Source organism: Chiroxiphia lanceolata, chromosome 16 (assembly GCF_009829145.1).
Source record: "Chiroxiphia lanceolata isolate bChiLan1 chromosome 16, bChiLan1.pri, whole genome shotgun sequence".
NCBI lineage: Eukaryota > Metazoa > Chordata > Aves > Passeriformes > Pipridae > Chiroxiphia > Chiroxiphia lanceolata.
Window position 1 is genome coordinate 15,977,326 of NC_045652.1, and position 19,002 is coordinate 15,996,327.

General features: G+C 47.2%; 1 protein-coding gene across 2 annotated transcripts; it reads left to right on the forward strand.

Annotated features, from left to right (window-relative positions):
- Positions 1 to 283: 283 nt before the first annotated feature.
- On the forward strand, positions 284 to 18,468 carry LCMT1 (leucine carboxyl methyltransferase 1). Of its 2 annotated transcripts, none has more exons than XM_032704394.1 (11): positions 284 to 396; positions 1,413 to 1,504; positions 2,078 to 2,199; positions 3,542 to 3,618; positions 4,441 to 4,502; positions 11,420 to 11,522; positions 12,686 to 12,806; positions 13,573 to 13,674; positions 14,300 to 14,391; positions 16,045 to 16,142; positions 17,612 to 18,468. In XM_032704394.1, exons 1-11 carry the CDS (start codon positions 320 to 322, stop codon positions 17,632 to 17,634), a joined length of 969 nt encoding a protein of 322 aa, XP_032560285.1. In that variant the 5' UTR covers positions 284 to 319; the 3' UTR covers positions 17,635 to 18,468. The 2 variants fall into 2 exon arrangements, 1 of the variants encoding a protein (XP_032560285.1); XR_004359956.1 differs by lacking the exon at positions 17,612 to 18,468 and adding an exon at positions 14,036 to 14,210 and having other exon boundaries at positions 291 to 396; positions 16,045 to 16,068.
- Positions 18,469 to 19,002: the final 534 nt, after the last annotated feature.

Below are 19,002 nucleotides of genomic sequence, written 5' to 3' on the forward strand. Positions count from 1 at the left end.
GGAAGTCTCGGGCGCTGCTGCTCTCTGCGGGGCGACCGGGCCGGGATCGCTGCTCGGACTGCCCGTCCCGGGACAGCCCCAGCCTCGCGCCCGCGCTGGTACAGCCGAACGTCCCCGGGACTACAGCTCCCGGCGTGCCTTGCGGTTTTCCCGCCGCTTCCCGGGCGGGGCGCTGCGACCCACGCGCTCTCATTGGGCGTTGTGGGGACGGACGAGCCCACGGACCAATCGCTGCCGAGCCCCGGCGGAGGCGGCCCAATGAGCGGCGGCGGGGGGCGGGCCGCAGGGGCGGTGGCAGCGGCTGGGCCCCGCGCGCTCCATGGCGGCCGCCGGCGGCCCCGACGAGGCGGACGAGGCGGTTCGCGGCACCTGCGAGGACGCGTCTGTCTGCAAACGGTACCGGCCGGGGGGGCGGGCGGGACGGGCACCTCCGCTCTGTCCCCGCGCCGCACCGGGGCGCTGCTGGGTCGGGGAGCGAAGCACGGGCGGCTCCCGGGAAGCGGCGCTGGAGGGGAGCGGGAACAGCCCCGTGCGGTGCCGGTGCCCCGGGAGAGCAGAGCTGGTGCCACGGGGTGCGGAGGTGAACTCCCCGTGTGAGGGCGGGGTGTGCCCCGAGTGGTGCCGCGGACCCCTGGTCGTGTCTGAGCCCTGTGCGGGGTCGGCTCAGGGTGATAAAGCAGCGTACGGGGGTAGCCAGCACCTCACAGCAGGGTCAGAAACTCCAGTAGTGTTGGATATCTCTGGGAAAAACTGTCTCTATATATTTCAGGTTTCTTTCTTTACCCCCTGTAGGACGGGCGCGGCGAGGGGATGAGTTGGTTGCCCTCTTGTGCCTGGGCGTGAATTTAACTTGTGTTGTCGCTCTTGGTTTTTGCAGCAGGAGGTTGCTGGGTGGTTGAATTTGGCTTGAGAGTTTCCCTTTTTGAATCGGTTGGAAAACCAGTGGGTTCTGTTAGAACAGAATAATACTTGTCTGTGTTAAAGTGCTGTGTTTAAGCTCTGGAATAAGTGCAAACAGCTCGTGGCATAACAAAGGGTGGAAGTAAAGCCTGATTTGTGCCTGTCTGAGGACCTGGAGACAATTCCCCTGCTGGGTCCTCCAGGAGGAAACACCTGAGATTCGGGTCTTCGCCCACAGAATTTTACCCAACAGCACAGAGCCCATTAAAAAGTTGCTTCTTTAGTATGGCAACAGCCAGATTTTCTAACTAATCTTTATATAATCTCTTAATTGAAATGGTTCCACGTATGGAACAGATTTTTAGTCTATGTCTGCATGTGCACACCCAGGGCAGAGGGACCTTACCAGTCTCTGTATCTTTTGGGGTACACAGGCTTTTAGGGTACACCAAGGTGTACCCTTGGTGGCCTTATTTCCTAATCCTTTCCTTCTTTTCCCCACTCCTGGACAGGTTTGCTGTCAGTGTTGGCTACTGGAAGGACCCTTACATCCAGTATTTTGTGAGACAAGCCAAGGAAAGGAAAGCACCTGAGATCAATAGAGGCAAGTTGGAATGGGGATGGAGACACTGAACTGGTCTTGAGGCTGACAAAACCCATGTACGCTGGGTGTTAGGGGGGTAGGGAATACAGGAAAGAGTGAGACAAGTTTTCTTCACAGAAATGATTCCATATTGCAGCTGATCTTTTAAATATTATTTAGTAAATCAGTGCTCTCATCCTTTGCTTTCTCTGTTTTAAGTGGGATGTGACTGTGTGTCTCAGTGTGCAGAAATCTCCTCAAAGCAGTCAGAAATGTTTCTTTCCCAGGACAGCTGGGTATGTCAGCTCTGGTCTCTGCAAGTGTGGACACCAACCAGAATTATTTTGCTCTTTTTGAGGTGAAACTTGACTAGAATGTCTATTTACCCAATGAATTCTGTTTTATCAGTGCATCAGATTTTGTTAGAAATTAAAAAAGAAAAACAAAAGCCCTTAGGTATCTCAAAAAGAGGGCATTATTCTTCCTAAGAAACACCACTGTTCAAACAGGCTACCTGAAATTCTTCATGAGTGTTAAACATCAAGTATTACATAAAAATAATAATTAAACCGAAGCTTTTGTGTGTGTTAACAGGTTATTATGCTCGTGTTCATGGAGTCAGTTATCTGATTAAAGCTTTTCTAAAGAAGACAGAATGCAACTGTCAAATTGTTAACCTTGGGGCTGGCATGGACACCCTGTTCTGGAGACTGAAGGTGAGGAGAGCTGAGGTGACAGGCCTGGCTGAGGACTGAGGTCCATGGGGAGGTTTGAGCTGCCCTTCTGTGCTTGTCAGTGCTGAGTTCTGTCACCCAGGGGGAGGTGGGCAGGGAGGCAGCACTGCACAGGCTGTCACAGAGTCACAGAACAGTTGGGGTTGGAAGGGACCTCTGGAGACCACCCAGTCCAACCCCTGCCCAGGCAGGGTCACCTGGAACAGGTGACACAGGGACTGTCCAGCTGGGTTGGAATGTCTGCAGAGGGAGAGACTCCATGACCCCCCTGGGCAGCTGTTCCAGGCTCTGCCACCCTCCAGGGAAAGAAGCTCTTCCTCGTGCTGAGGTGGAACTCGTGTTTTAGTTTATGGCCATTGCTCCTCGTGCTGTCACTGGCACCACTGAGCAGAGTCTGGCACCATCCTGTGACACCCCTGGAGATATTTGTCTGGATTGATGGGATCCCCTCTCAGCCTTCCCTTCTCCAGACTAACCAGGCCCAGCTCCTGCAGTCTCTCCTCAGCAGAGAAATGCTCCAGACCCCTCACACCTTTGTGGATGGGCCCTCTCCAGGAGCTCCTTGTCTTTCTTGGAGCCCAGATGTGGGCACAGCACTCCAGATGTGCCTCTCTGGGGCTGAGCAGAGGGGCAGGATCACTCCCTCACCCACTGGCCACTCTTCCCATGCCCCCCAGGATCCCAATGTCTGGCTGCTCTGCCTCAGTTCTCTGCTTGTTTAGAATCAGTTCAGGTGCCTTTAAACCTCAGAGCTCGGAAGGGGCTGTGGTTTGCCCTGGCTCTTCCCCAGAAGTGTGTGACACTGAACTGACCTCTAGTGGGCTTCCAGGAGCAGCAGGAATACCGTGGTTTGCTGTCCTCTTTCAACCTTTAGATTTCATTGTTTTATCCTATAAGAAAACAGGAACAATGTACCAAAGCACAGGATTGTACAGCTCTGTGTACATGTTTCTGAATGAACTGTATAAATGTGAGTTTATATATGTAAATCACAGAATCCCGGACTGGTTTAGGTGGGAAGGGACCTTGAATATCATCCAGTCCCCAGGGAGGTTGGACTAGATAATCTCCAGAGGTCCCTTCCAACCCCAACTATTCTGGGATTCTGTGATTACATAAAATGTTAAATAATTTCCTTAATGCCTAGAGAACATTCTGATGTCTGTGAACTGCTTTTTGTTGGGTTTTAGGTTGTTTTAAGCTGTAGGACATTGTTATACCATTGTTAGAAATGCCAGAACTGTTCAGGACTTGAGGTTATATCTTCTTGTGTGTATGTGAAACCTGAGTCTCCCTAATTCTAGTGTCTCCCTCCAATTCCCAGGATGAAAATCTTCTCCCTAGAAAATATTTTGAAGTGGATTTTCCAATGATCGTTGCAAGAAAAATACATAATATCAAGTAAGTCTGAGGCCTGTGTTTGTCTGTGTGAGCCTGGATGTGAGTCAGTGTCATTATTTCATCTCTCTGCTGAGAAACATTTCATGCTCTGGGCTATGAGGGTGGTGAGGGTGTGAGGCACTGACAGGTTGCCCAGAGAAGCTGTGGCTGCCCCATCCCTGGGAGTGTCCAAGGCCAGGTTGGACGGGGCTTGGAGCAACCTGGGCTAGTGGAAGGTGTCCCTGCCCATGGCAGGGGGTGGCACTGGATGAGCTTTAAGGTCTTTCCAACCCAAACCATTCTGGGATTCTGTGTAGAGTAAAGGTTCATTATGCAGGCAAGTTCCTACATGTGACTGTGCAGCCACTGTTCCAAACTGGAGAAGGTGGAATGTGGAAGCTGTGGGGAGCCAAGCAGACCTCATTCTGGGGCCGGGAAAGTCTCGTGATGATTAGAAGTGATTAAGTCTTTTCTTACTGTTGAAGACAGCAGTAAATTCCCAGACTTGCCTGTTCAGGTAGAGAGGTAGGATAGCTGGTGCTATATGGGAATGTTCTGTTTGGATGAATCCATTAAGGCTTATTGAGGATACATACAGAGTATCTGGATTTTTATTGAAAGATTACCTCAGAAATTAGGAGTAATCGGGTATAAAAGGCAACTGCAACTTTCACAAACTTGCAAAGGTTTTCATTTCCAGTAGAGGGCAGAGATATTCTCTTGGCTGCTTTTATCACAGACACACACACACATAGATATATATATATATGTTAAAAAAAAAGATGTAAGCACACTGTTAAACAGGCTTAGCTGCTCTGAGATGCTTCTTCCTTCTTCCCACAGATCAAAACCTCCCCTGTCAAAACCAATTATGGAATCCCATTCAGGGGACTCTCTTCTAATAGGTGAGTCATCTTCAAACTCAGTCAGTGATGTACTGCAGCACTTTTAAAACTTTTCTGATCATTTTGTTCTGCTATGTGGGCAGGCTTTTAATGTTTGAAATGCTGTTTGGACAGAGAATTGTGAGGGAAAAGAAGCTTTTTTCTTCTCTTACAGACTTCTGCCCATTCGTTCTGTGTCATGTTAGAAATGTCTTCTCTTTAAGTGGTTTTATTCTGCCAGAAAGTTTTTGGGTTTTTTTCTTTTTCTCTCATATGTAGCTTAAGTTTTCTGTCACAGGAAAAGAAGAAGTGCTACTGAGAGGCATGGATACAGGATTAAAATATCTATTGAGTGTTTATCTTCTTTCTGTCTCATTAGGAGAACAAGTCTTTACATTTAGCAGAGTCTTCACAGTAGAAACACAGCTGCAAAGTCCAAGCTCAGGAGCCAGTGCTGTTTGTTATATTTTAGTATTAAAAGGGTAATAAATTCAGGTGGTGTCATGTGGTTGTACTGCCTTGGCTTATAACCTTACTCTGGAACAGGATGTTGTAGACTCCCCATCCCGAGGAACACTAATTACTTCCATCTAGGATAGCAACTATTTTGTGTGAGCAGGTGTGACCCTAAAGCAGAACTCATCGTGTTTGCTGCTTCCTGAGTGATCACCTGGACTGGTGCTTTTATTAAGCACAACTCTAGCTCAGGGTCTGGAGGGCTTAAAAGGGCCCTCACTGAATCCCAGACCGGGTCAGGCTGGAAGGGAGCACAGCGGGTCACTGGTGCCACCTCCCTGCTCCAGCAGGGCCAGCCCAGAGCACGTGGCACACAGTGTGTCCAGAGGGGTCTGGAATATCCCGTGAGGAGACTCCACACCCGCTCTGGGCAGCCTGTTCAGCACTTGTCACTGCACAGCAAAGTTCTTCCTCCTGTCCGGGTGGAACTGCCTGGGCATCAATTCCTGCCCGTTCCTTTTGTCCCATTTCTGGGCACCCCCGAGCAGAGCCTGGTCCATCCTCTGCCCCCCCTCTGCAGGCACTGACAGACATTGGGGAGGTCCCCTCTCAGTGTCTCTTCTTGAGGCTGAACAGCCCCAGCTCCCTTGGCCTTTCCTCATAAGGGAGATGCTCCATCCCTTCAGCATCTCCACAACCTCCTCTGGACCTGCTCCAGGAGCTCCATGTCCCTCCTGTCCTGAGGAGCCCAGAACTGGACACAGCACTGCAGATGTGCCTCCCCAGGGCTGATCTGCTGGGAAGGCTCTTCCCAATGTCCTCCAGGATCCCACTGGCCTTCCTGACCCCCAGGGCTCAAAGGGTGAGGAAGAGCAGAGTGAGGAGGTGTGCTCGTGTTCCAGTGGGAAAATGCAGGTTTTACCCCCGGGCTGCCCCTGGGATCCCAGTGCTGCCACACTGCCACACTCTGCCTTCTTGGGGCAGAGTTATGCAGATTTTCTCGCTGCACATTAGAGTGTCTTAACTTACCTTCAGGTGTCAGGAGTTTCTGTTGTACCTTCAGGCCTCAGAAGATGAAAGTCCAGTGCCCCACCTGAGGAGGAGGGCTCCTGAGGAGCCCTGGGTTCTGGCCGGGCCCCTGCCTGTGCCATCCCCTGCCCACGGTGGGATCTGCTGCATAAGCACTGTTCCAAAGGCATCCTGGGCCTTTGGAAGGGCTGTGTCTGTTTGTGTTCCTGAACAGCTGTAAATGTGTCTGGTACAGCACAACAACTGCAGTTATCAGCTTGCAGGGCTGTATTGTGATCAAAAGCTATTAATAGCAACTCGGAGCAGTGATCAGCAATTACTGTGGCACTGGGGGAGTGGAGTGGAGTGACTGGTTTGTCTAAAGCTGGTTCTCTGGTTCTTTCTCAGTGCTGGGTTTTAAAACCTCAGAGTAGCAATTTCACTGTACCCAGGCTGGTGTAGGATCTGCTACACCGACATCTCTGGGGTGTAGCATCATGTCTGGATAACCTGGAGATGCTGGAAGCATGTTGTGGAATCCCAGTTTGAACTGACACTCAACCACAGGTTGGCTGGAGTGAGATCCATGTGGGAACTCTCATTTAAGGATATATTAATGGAACTGCTTCGTGTGGAAGTGCCACCAGAAGAGGTGGTGGAATAACTTGGTAAATCAAACAGATGAGCAGAGATTTCTTACAGGTCTAAGGGAACTTGACAGTGTATTTGCTCAGCTACTGACTGGTCTGTACCCTCTCATTTTAAAACTTACTTCCAACTGGAAGGTGGTGGCTCTGACTCAAATGGAGAAATCAGGGAACCCCAAGCTAGTAGGACTGATGACTCTACTGGACAAATTAATAGGAATTCTAACAGACAGACTTAGTGCAGAAGAGAAATTGTAGAATGTGTTGACAAAGACTCACCATGGCTTTTGGAAGGGTGAGTTATGTCTCACAAACCTGTTGGAGTTCTCTGAGTCAGCAGTTCTGTTGGAAAAGGACATCAGTATAGTGCCTGGATTTCAAAAATGTGTTTTGACAGTGTCCCTTACCAAAGTGTGCCAAAGAAATGGCACAGTGGTTGTGGAGAAGGAATGGTTCTCATATGGATGAGGAGCTGGGATGGAGGGTGAGCATATGTTGTTAATTTTCATTATGGAGGAGATGGAGATCTGTGCTTAAGGATATGTTGTTGTTCAACACTAAGGAATAATTGTGAAAATACAGTGATTAGTAAATGGCAGCTTGTTGGCAAATCCAAACTCTTCAGAGTGGCAAAGAACTGTAGAAGAATCTTGTGAAATTAGTGACTTGATGATTAATTCAATGTGGATTAATAGAAAGTGATGCACATGGGGGGAAAAAATAGTTTGTGCCTCACATGTAAATGATTATTGCTGCCTTCCTGCAGGATCTGGGTATTAGAATAAATAGATGTATGAAAGCACGAGCTCAGTAATGGTCCAGAAATCCAAATCAAGTTTAAGCATTCTTGGGAAAAACCTAGAAAACAGCTGGTTAGTACGCGTTTACCCTTTTTTTTGACTTTTCCCTTTGTAGCTGCTGCTGGCTCTGTGAGAGGCAGGATATCACACCAGGGGGACCTCTGGTCTGACCTGGTACAGCTTTTAGACTGTGGAATATTCAGGGAGTACCACCTGACATAGGGAGTGTAGTGGGCTGCAGTGAAGCAGCATTGCCAGGTAGGGAAATGTTACCCATTTTTGTGGGGGTATGGACCAGGATTTTAGAATCTTGGGGAGGAGGTTCTCCCATCCTGTGCCTGCTCCCTCACATAAGTTCCACTCTGCTGTCTCTGGTGTACCGGGAATAATTTGTTTGGATTGTTTGGAATTTAATTTTTGAGTTGTTGTAATATGGATTGACATGATTCTTGTTCTCTCACTGCTCTTCTGCTCACCCTGAATGTTCTCATTCCATGAAGCTGGAGCTAATAGACAACTTTATTGGCTTCAGGGCAGCATCTGCTGTGCTTGCCCTTTGGACAAGGCAGAGACTGCATGGTGTGCAGTTCAGATATAGATGTTGGTGGCCTCTGCCCTTGGATGCAGCAGGATGACACTTGTCACTGCACAGCTCTGTGCTTTCCTGGGGAATGTTGGATCTCCAGGGAAAGCAGTGATTTGTGCAGCAGTTTGACATTGCTGTGGCAAGCACACAGTAAATTGTTTCCACTGTCTGGGTGATGCAGTTGCTCGTGTTGGGAAGTCAGTGCCCCACCTCTGTTCCCTTTGCAAGTGCCAGTTACACTCAGGGAACTGTTGCCCTCCTGTGCCTCTCACACCTTCTGCCCTGCCTACTCCAGCTTTGGGACCTGGTTGGTTCAGCTTCCTTTTCCCTCCCTTTCCAGACTGTCCTGTGACCTGATGCAGGTGTCAGGGGTGTTGCTGTCCTGGTGATTTGCAGGCCTTGTGTTGGGGATGATCCTGAGCTTCCAAGGCAAACCAGATTTGTGTTTTGGCACGTGCCCTGCTCTGGTGTAGTGAACGAGGAGCTGAGTGAAAGCAGAGCCATATCCCGCCTGTGGAATAGGCTGTATGGGCTGGTGGGTTGTAAAGCTGCCAAAGATACCTTAGGATGAAAATCCTAATGAAATCAGTTTGAGTCAATAGTATCCTGCATTCTGTCTCTTGGAAAACCTCCAGGAAATTGTTGCACTAATGTGAGAAGGGAGTAGGAAAAGCAAACTGAATTCTTGTGGCAGAGGAAGCACTGAGCTCTCTGAGCCTGTGAGGCTGGAACGCTGCTCCAGGAGCCAGGGGAGGGCCTGGGGCCATCCTCAAACACAGCAGTTACTCGTTCCTAACATTTATGTGAAGAAAACATGTATTGCAGTGAGGTCAAAAGGCAACTATAAGCAGCTCCTGCTACTGTTCCATTACTGCAGGGATGTCTTGTTCTATGAGTCTATGAAATTTGAGCCATTTGTGTTGTTATTTCTGTGCCAGAAGTCATGAAAAATAAACGTTGAAGTGGTGTGATCAGAGCAAAGCATTTTCTGTTGATATCCATGGATAGCTGAGTGCTGCTTCTGGGCTGGGAGAGCCTGTGTGGGGTGGATGGGGTGGGCTGGAATGGTGGGGCTCTTCCTTCTCTCCTCCTCTCTCCCCTCCCTTGAATCCCTCAAATTAAATCTGAGTCTGGTATTTCTCAGACCTTCATTTCAAGTGCAAGAGAGAGTCTTTGTACATGACTGACTGGGTGTGAGCATCACACACAGAGCCACAAGGTAGGAGAATACCCTAGAGAATGCCTAGAGAATGTGCTCTGGAGGAGAATATCCCAACCCAACAACCCTACTGGAAACCAGCTGGAAGTCTTGGTGCCTGGGTAGGAACTAGTGCTTGGAATATGGGATTTTCAGTGGATTAAGCCAGGCATTCTATGATTCTGGAGTAAAAATGCTTGAGTCAATGTGGTGTGAGCAAGGGACATTTACTTCCACCTCGGAGTGTTTGTGCTCCTTTTTTATTGGATCACTTAAAAAGTTTTGTAGTTTATTTCTGGCTTTTATTTCTGTTCTTCATTAATGTATTTCTGTATCCAAGTCTCTAAAGCTGGACAAGGAGCTGGCAATAATTCCCTGCTAATTGTAGTGGCTGACGCTCGCTGTGCCCTATCTATGGACAGAAACCAATCCCTATTTAAATACTTCCCTGTGTGTGGTGGGGTTTTTGGGTGGCTTTTTTTGATGCCATTATCATGGCCTTGATGTAATCACTGAAATAGAAGGGTGTGGGAAGTAGTAAAGCTATTACAGAACATGCACATGGAAAAAGCCTTGACTCAAAATGTTGAATCATTTGCCACACAACTTCTTTTTTTCCCTTTTTTTTTTGCCCTGTAACTCTCTTTATGAACTGTTCTGGTTCCTGGAGCTGCTCAGAAATGTTCTAGGAAAGGCAGCTATTGTCACCTGCTAGCCCCACTTTCAGACAGTTGGTCACTTGAAAGCTAAACAGAGGTGCACTCTCTGGAATGTTTGGTCACTGCTTGATCTAATAAATGATATAATAATTGGAAAAAACCCCACTGGTCCCCAAACTTTTTTTTCCCTTTCTGGAATTGGAATCCCCTTTCATCCTGTCTCTTCAGCCACTTGGCTTCCCTTTCCCTCTTCAGCCAGCCTCACTCCAGCTGCACCAGGGGTGGTTCAGGTTGGACATCAGGAGGAATTTCTCCCTGGAAAGGGTGGTCAGGCCTTGGAAGGGGCTGCCCAGGGAGGTTTGGAGTCCCCATCCCTGGAGGTGTCCCAGGAAGGCCTGGCTGTGGCACTCAGTGCTCTGGGCTGGGGCACAAGGTGGGGCTGGGGCACAGGGGGGATCCATGGGCTGGGAGGGCTCTTCCAGCCTCAGTGATCCTGGGATTCTGTGAATCTGCTCCCATGGGACATTCAGGAGCTGTGTCTGCAGCAGGTCCCACGTGGAGCTGTGGGAGCTGCTCCTGCAGTTGGACACTGGCCATTCCAAAGCCACTTTAAACTCTGACTCTGGGGATTTTTTTCACTGCTTTCCTTCTTTTACTGTTTGCCCATCTCACACGTACTCACACGGTACAGGGGGGACATTCTGCCTTCCTCTGTCTCAGGGCCTTCACCCCAGGAAAGCTGGAGGTGCCAGAGCCCCCCAGTGTGTTCTGCAGGGCTCGAGTGGGTTTACTGGTGCCCTTGTGAAGTGCTGTCTGTGGCACTGGGTCCCCTGGGTGGGTTGATTGCAAAGGGGTGTCAGAGTTATGGACAGCAAGAGGCTCCGTTTCTGCTGGTTCCTCAGCTGTGCTGGGATGGCAGAGTGTCCTTTGCCTCTGGGATTTGTTCCTGCTTCGTGAGGCCTGTTGTATCCCTGGGCAATATTTGTTTCTCAGAATACCTTCTCTAATTTGACTCTTTGCTTGAATACCATCACTAAATCATACCAAAAGTATAAATGGTAACATTTTTTGGCCCCAAATCTGTGCCTGATCCCCATATACATTCTATAACTATAAAAATAAATATTTTATATGGCTGTATCTGTTGTTAATGTTTGAAATACGTTACTCTTAACTCCAGTTTTCAAAAATTGATGTACTTTTATGTAGTTCTGTGTACATACATTGGGTCATCTAAAAAGACTCTACAAATGCAATGAAAATCCTGTCTTTAATCTTCACATTTTTCTTCTCTCTGCATTCCTGGGAGCCATGGTAACGGCTGGGATAACCTCTCTGCATCACAGTGGCTTCAGAGGGAAAGAGTGGGCTCGCTGCAGGGTCTGGTGGTGATATATCACTGTAAACCACAAGTATAAGGGAAATTAATGTTTTAAAAAGAAGAGTTTGCTGTTCATAGTTAGATATAACAGACCAAACTTTGGCTTCCAATTCACGTATTCTTGTGCTGTTTTTTTTTTTAATTCATAATTTCAGCATCCCTCCTATTTGTAACCTTAGTCTCTCCAAATATTCCCCTTGCAGATTCCCACAGCCTTGACTCCAGTCGATATTCCATTGTAGGAGCAGATCTCCGTTTCTCCTCAGATCTGGAGGAAAAGCTAAAGAAACACAACTTGGATAAGCAGTAAGATTATATATTTTTTAATTGATTTTTCTTTTTTAATGAGGGCTTGTGGAAGCCCTGCTTGGACGGGGCTTGGAGCAACCTGGGCTAGTGGAAGGTGTCCCTGCCCATGGCAGGGGGTGGAACTGGATGGGCTTTAAGGTCCCTTCCCACCCATCACAAGCCATTCTGTGACTTTAGAGTTTTATCTTTGTAATTTTCTGTGGCCTCCACTTGAACCCCTGTTGTTCCCTAAACCTTTTGGTGGAGGGATTGCCGTGGACCTGAGTCCGGAAGCTCCTCTGTGGGGTTTTATTGTTCAACACGAGGCTTTGGAGGGGGCAGGAGTTGAGTTTCTGAGTGGATGATGGACAGACCTTTCAAATCTGAGCTGTATAAATAGCAGCGATCTGGCTGGGTGGGAGAGAGCATATGGGGAAGCAGAATGCATCAAATTGCCATTTAATTCTTTACACTTCCATCTTCTGAAATGTTGCCTTGCTTGCCTACATTGCTGCTCCTTGTGGAATTTCTCCTGCTTCTAGTGACTTTTTTTTCCCTTTCATTCTAGCAATTAAAAGCAAACTCAATAATTCTGAAGAAAATCACTCGTGTAGATGTCTATTTTTGTTGGTTTGTGGATGGAGGGGGAAGAGGCAACGTGCAAACCATGGATTGCATTTCGTTAGATAATAATATGTGAAGAGTATTTTACAGATACTGAACAAATTTGACTAATTAAAATTCTTAGAACTTTCGTAAAAACTTTTTTTTTTCATTTTTTAATTTATTCCTGATTTTACTGATCTCTAGAAGAGTGTGGATTGTGTATACAGAGTACAGTTCTTCTGCAAAGGGAATTTTAATAGACTCCTCAGTTCCTGCTGTAAGAGAAGACTTAGAGAATGCACATTATTCTGTGTTCAGGGCTGGCTTAGAGGAGATTGTTTCCCAAAATCTCTGGTTTGTAACCACAGAAGTCTCCTGTGGTTAATTAATTCATGAGCTGCCAGAAAGCCTAGTTCTAGTCAACTTGATGAAGAGATTTCATTCAAACTTCAGTGTCTAGTTCATAAAAAATGTAGCTCTTTCAAGACATGAAATGACTGCTCACTAACAATTCTTTACAGATTTGTCTTGTTCTTCTGCTGTGAATAGTTCTGTGGTTTGGTTTTGTTTTGCAGTTTGCCAACACTGCTGGTGGCAGAGTGTGTGCTGGTTTACATGACCCCCCAGCAGTCTGCAAACCTGCTCAAGTGGGCAGCAGGCACCTTTCCCGTGGCCATGTTTATCAATTATGAGCAGGTAAAACCAAAATGGCATTTTCAGACCTGCATTGTTGTCATAACAATTGCTTTCCAAGGTGGGAGTTGTTGTGAAATAGGAGTGGGCTGTGTCCTTTTGTAGAGACAGCAGTTTCTTCTGAATTTCTGTAGTAATGTGTTTTAACTTGTAGCTTGCTTAGCTTGTTAGAAAGAATATACAGCTATTCTGAAAGACAATTTCTGGGCTATGTTGAAGCAAAATAATTGAGACTTAATCCATATGTGGAGAAAACCATAGAATATTGGTTTAGCTAAGACAGAGGAAAAAGAAATGATGCTGAGTGCTGGCTCTGAGTGTATAACATTACATAATTACCTCTCTGTTCTTTGGCAAAGTGGAGCAAAAATCACATCAGCACGAACTCTGCTTCTCCCAGTGGAAGTTAAACGCTGCCTCGGGGGAACTAGGTGGCTCCAGGAATTAGTAACAGGATCTTCCAAGCTGTAAATCACTGCTGGAGAGATGAAGCAAGTTGCTGAGAGCTCAGAGCAGATCAGTTTTCATGTCAGTCCCTGTGTCTCAGGGCAGGGCACTGTCACCGTGGCGCTGAGGCTGTGACCAGGGGGGAGCTGAGGAGGTGGTGGCAGTGGGAATGAGGCCCAGTGTAAGGATGTGCACTCACTTTGCTGTTGTCCTGTACATTTTATGGCATAGGCAATCCAAGAGTTTAAGCAGGGCCCTGCTGTTCCCCACGGTCACGTTGGGTGCAGAAGGGGGAACACTTTTGTCTCCTTCTCTACCTGAGGTGAACATGACGGACCGGTTCGGGCAGATCATGATCGAGAACCTGCAGAGGAGACAGTGCAACCTGGCTGGGGTGGAGGTCTGCAGGTCCTTGGACTCCCAGGTGAGAGGGGCACAGAGCTCTGGGGGGCTGGGATATCGACATTAATTAGTCTGCACGTTCTGTCTGGGTGTGCCCTGTTGGAGCAGTGCCACCCCCTGCCATGGGCAGGGACACCTTCCACTGGCCCAGGTTGCTCCAAGCCCCGTCCAGCCTGACCTTGGACACTTCCAGGGATCCAGGAGCAGCCACAGCTTCTCTGGGCAACCTGTGCCAGGGCCTCCCCACCCTCACAAGGGAGGAATGTCTTCCTAATATCCAATCTAAAACCTATTCCCTGTCAGTTTGAAGCCATTCCCCCTTGTCCTGTCACTCCAAGCCCTTGTAAATAGTGTCTCTCCATCTTTCTTGTTGGCTCCTTCAGGTATTGGAAGGCCACAGTTGGGTCACCCTGGCGCCTTCTCTTTGATCCCACTGACTGTCAGTGGTTGTCCCAAAGCTGCAGTAGAGCAGAGCCCAGCCCTGCCTGCCCCCTGCCCTCTCTGCACAGAGATCAGCAGCACATGCTTAGGAAAGACTTTGAGCTCTTCAGAGAACAGGTCAAGCAGCTGCCCTACGAAATCCTTGGGGGGAGCAAGTGCCCTCTGGTATTTTTTCCTGGCCCTCAAAGCTGTGCTGTGTTTTGCAGAGGGAGCGGCTGCTGGCCAGCGGCTGGGACACCGCACGGGCCATCGACATGATGAAGGTGTACAGCTTCCTGCCACAGGCTGATGTCAAAAGGTATTCATTTCAGAACCAAAAGTCATCCTCAGGTGCCATTTCCAAGGCTGTTCACATCCATGTGTAGTGTGGGATTCCCTGCTCTAACAGAGGAGGCTGCAGGCACCTGCTGGCCGTGGCTGAGTGTGAAGCTGTGCCTGGAGCAGCATTAATGATCCACTGGCCATGGGAGTGTTTGATTTGGGTGCAATATAAAGCATCTCATGACAGGAATTTGCAGACAAAAGATGCCCCAAAAGTGCTGTGTTGAGTTTTTGCAGTCCCTGAGATGTTGCTTGTGCACATTTTGGCTGGGGTTAAACCACAACACGTTGAAATCATCTTCACGAGGGAAACTGCTGGGTCTGCAGAGCTTAGAGAACAGAGGGGGTAACTAAAGGCTGTTTTAACAGTCTTTAACAAATTTTAACACAATTTGCGTGGATTTTGTTAATTTTTTTGCATTGAAGAAATACTAAAAAACATGAAACTTTTTAAGGAGTAACTTAGGGATATAATATGAAATGTGAATTGCTGTGAGTCATTAACTATAGTTTGAATTAGCTGAACAAGTTACCTTGGTCCAAATATTCACATATGGGGTTTTCTCCAACCCTGGAACTGAACAGGTGAGGGTGGAAATCAGAGGTGGTTTAAATAGGAACAGTGGTGTGTGGTGGTGCCAGATGGCACTGGTGGAGACACAGAGCCTGTGCTTTCTTTGCAGCATTTTTGACTACCTTAGATCTGTTCAGCTCCTTCCACTTGTTCCAAATGCCAGGAAATAGGTTATGTAAACTCTGTCCTTCAGTATTAATGAGGCAAATAATGCTTTTTATTTATAAAAGTCTTTACAGAAGTGTTCTTCTGCAGCACTTACATCTGGGAGTGTATTTTGAAACTTTTGCCCCTCAGCCTCTTTTGATCCTCAGTAGCAGCTCTTCCAAATATTTAGCATGGAAAATAAACACTGATATTCAAGTAGTCTGGAGGGGGAGAGGAATGGGCCAGGTTAAGCTTTGTAGAGCAGGCACAGCTCGGGAGAAAATCTCCCATTTGGGGGAAGACATTTAAAGACCTTCCTTTAGGAAGGTGGGAACCATTTTAGGGAAAACAATTCCTTGGGTCTTCTATTTGTACCACTGAGTTTGTGTTTCATCATGGGCTCCTGTGGGAGAGCTGTTGGGAGCTGCACTGCTGTACTCATCACTCTCCCAAGACATGGTATGGACTTGTGATTCTCTGGAGAAAACACAGTCTTCAGCTGTTCCCTGCCGTCCCTTGGTCAGGATAAATCTCCTTCCATTGGGCTGCACTGCTGTGGCTGCTCAGGGCCAGCAAGGCCAGATATCTGCAGGAAAAGGGGTTGGAAGACAAATGCTGCTATTTGTGAGAAGCTACACAGGTTAGTCCTGGAAAATGAACTGTGAAGTACAGACTAATACGAAATATTAGTCCAGGAATGAGAAGCTGAAAACATCCCGTGGGTCACTTGATTCATACATGGACAGCAAGGGTGGGAGAGGTGGGGGCACCATGGACAAACTCCTGTATGATTGACTGGAAAGGTAACTGCCTTACTGGCCAGAGTTTTCACTCCTGAGGAGTGAAGAGTTTATTAAAGACTCTACTGAGACTCCAACTCGAATCCCAATTTTTACTTTGTTCCTACAGAATAGAAGCACTTGAATTCCTGGATGAAAAGGAACTGTTCGAACAACTAATGCAGCACTACTGCATCTGCTGGGCTTCAAAGGACAGCAGCAACCTGGGTAATGTTCTCCAACACGCAGGAGTGATCCTTCCCATGGAATTTTATGTGGAAAGACTGGGATTGGGATGTTACACTGGGTGCAGGATAGAGACACCCTGTCCCGGGCATGGGCTCTGCTGCTCTGTCCTTGGGGCTGGGAGCACCTCCCAGCTGGTGATTGCTTCTCCACAGCCTTTGGAGGGTTCATGGGCATCCAAGTTGGAAGCCTGTCCAGTAGAGGAGAGTTGGAATTTTTCCACCAGAAGATGCCGTATGGGTTACTTTAAATAACTGCCTGCTTTATCCTATCAGTGCTAATTGAAAGGTTTACAAATCCTATGCATGGGAAGTGCCATATGGACACATGGTATATGAAATCACAGTGTCCTGACAACACAAAAATAAATTTGTATTACTTATCCCAGGCTTTTCTGCACTGTCCCCATTTACAGCCATCTGACACTGGAGTTTTCCACACCACTTTCTCCCAGGGAAAAAAATTCCCTCTCAAATTAACTCTTTTAAATGTTCTTTTTGGTCTTAAAACTCTCTTTCTCCTAGACTGGGATTTCTTTGAAATGGAGGGACTCGATTCATGCTTTCTGTAGCATTTCTATGTTGCTGCTGCTTAACAAATAATAAAATCAGGAGAACTGTGGTTTAGGTGAGGGATAGATGGCTACAGCCTGTACTTGTCCAGATTGAAGACCACGCTGTTCTAGGCCCAGCAAATGGGAATAGTTGTGATCTCTGAGCAGCCAAGCATCTGGTGAAAGGAGACCTTCAACACGCTGTTGCTGCTGCTGTAGCAGAGCTGCTGCCTTGTGGTGTTGGTCACCTGAATCCTCCAGCCTCCATAGTCCTGAGCTCAAAAATCCATGTTTTCCATTTCATTTCTTAGGGCTAAAAAGTGATGACTGTAATACACAACATATTTCTAGGGGAGCTAAGGGCAAAATATTCATAGTAACCACTCTTTTGGGATCTCAGCATTGTTCTTTGCTGTGATTAGAGAAAGACTGAGAACAGTTTTGGGGACTGAGGTTGAGTGGTGCAGGGTATCTCAAAAGTTAAAAAAAGACAAATCTCAAAGGAGATAATCAGATGTCCAATGGGCATTTGGACATGGCATGGATATGCCTTAATCTAAAGCAGGGGGTTTAAATCCATGTGAATTCACTGCCCTCAGTAAGGGTACTCTCCCCAGATTTCTCTTTTTAATTTCATGGGCAGAATCTGAGGTTCATGAACATTCTGTGTCGTTCCTTCTGCCATGAACAATTCCTGCAGATTAGCTTATTCAAATTAATTGCTTCATCACAATCAAAAATCCTCCCACCAAATCCTTTACATTTAAGTTTAAAAAAATTAAGTAATTCTCAAAGCATCCTTCTTCCTGTGCCTGACTGTCCTAATAGTGGTGAAGGACTGGTAGGATAAGAATAAACACTTGTTTTTCCTCCCTGATCCCTCTTTCTCTTCACACAGGTCTGGCAAACATCGACTTCTGAGGGTCTGGCTGGAGGGAAGGGAGCCCAGGAGCCCCAGTGACTGCCTTGGCTTGGGCCAGGATCCAGAAATATGGACTTTGCATGTGCCAACCCCAGTCTGTGTCCCTGTGACGGTGCTGGGAACTGTCCTGGTGGCTTTGGGTGGTTTTGAGGAATATTCTTTGTGAGCAGTTGTTATGAGGCAGGACTTGCCTTCCATTCCCAGATGTCTAATGATGGACTTTCACAAGGTGTCAGTGATTCCTGTCTAAAGCTTGCCTTCCATAGTTTAAAGCTGAAAGTGTTCTTGGGTTCTTTGGTTTTCCTCCTTTGTCTTTTTGTGGATGTGTAACATGTGTTTGTGACAGGAAGGTGGAAGAGCAATGCTGGAGAGCTACAGCACTGGGTACCTGCACTGTGCATGGCTGATCAGGAAGGTGCAATTTGGTTCATTTTCATTCTCTTCAGGTCTAATTTTGATGAAGTGTCACCGTGTTGGCCTCTCCAGGCTTCACTGTTGTACAAGGCTGTCACTGTGCTGGGTGTTCTTGTAGGGGAAGGGTAAAGGAGAAGGGGAGCCCTGATTTTGTTCAGTGGTGTACAAGAAACTGGAAAGTAGATGTTATTTAACTGGGAAGGGCTTAGCTTGGCAGTTCAGCACTGGGATGATGAAAGAAAGAAAGAAATTAATCTCAATTTGCACTGCTTCTGGTAGTATCTTTACACCAGTTTCTTCTTTCCCCTTAAAAGAAGCAAAACAAAATCCCAAGAGTAACGAAAGCCCTTGTCCTGTTATTTGAAATTGAATCTTGCAACCTTCCTATAAGAAAAATAATAAATGTTTAATATTTATAATTTGTCTCCTGTCTTACTCACTAGAAATTACCTATTTATATCTGATTTAGCGATTACAAGTTTCTTCTCACCAAATGCCTCACCAAGAGTATTTTTTTAAAGTAGTTGCAGGCAGGCCCAGAGCAGCTGTGGCTGCCCCATCCCTGGAAGTGTCCAAGGCCAGGTTGGATGGGGCTTGGAGCAACCTGGGCTAATGGAAGGTGTCCCTGCCCATGGCAGGGGGTGGGACTGAGTGAGCTTTAAGGTCCCCTTCCAACCCAAACCATTCTGGGATTCTGTGACAGGCCACCATTTCTGTGCTGGGTGTGACTTTCTGTAGTGTGAGAGCACTTAAGAAAAGATTGATGTGGGCCTGGACTGGAGATGAAGGGATGGATATTGCTGAGATATCAGGAAAAGTAAACAGTTTTTGGAAGTTACAGTCACAATTTCAGAGGAACAGAAGCAGTAAACAGAAGGGGTGTGTAGTGATAGGATAAGGGGAAACAGCCTTGAACTGAAAGAAGATGGGTTTGGATTAGATCTTGGAGGAAT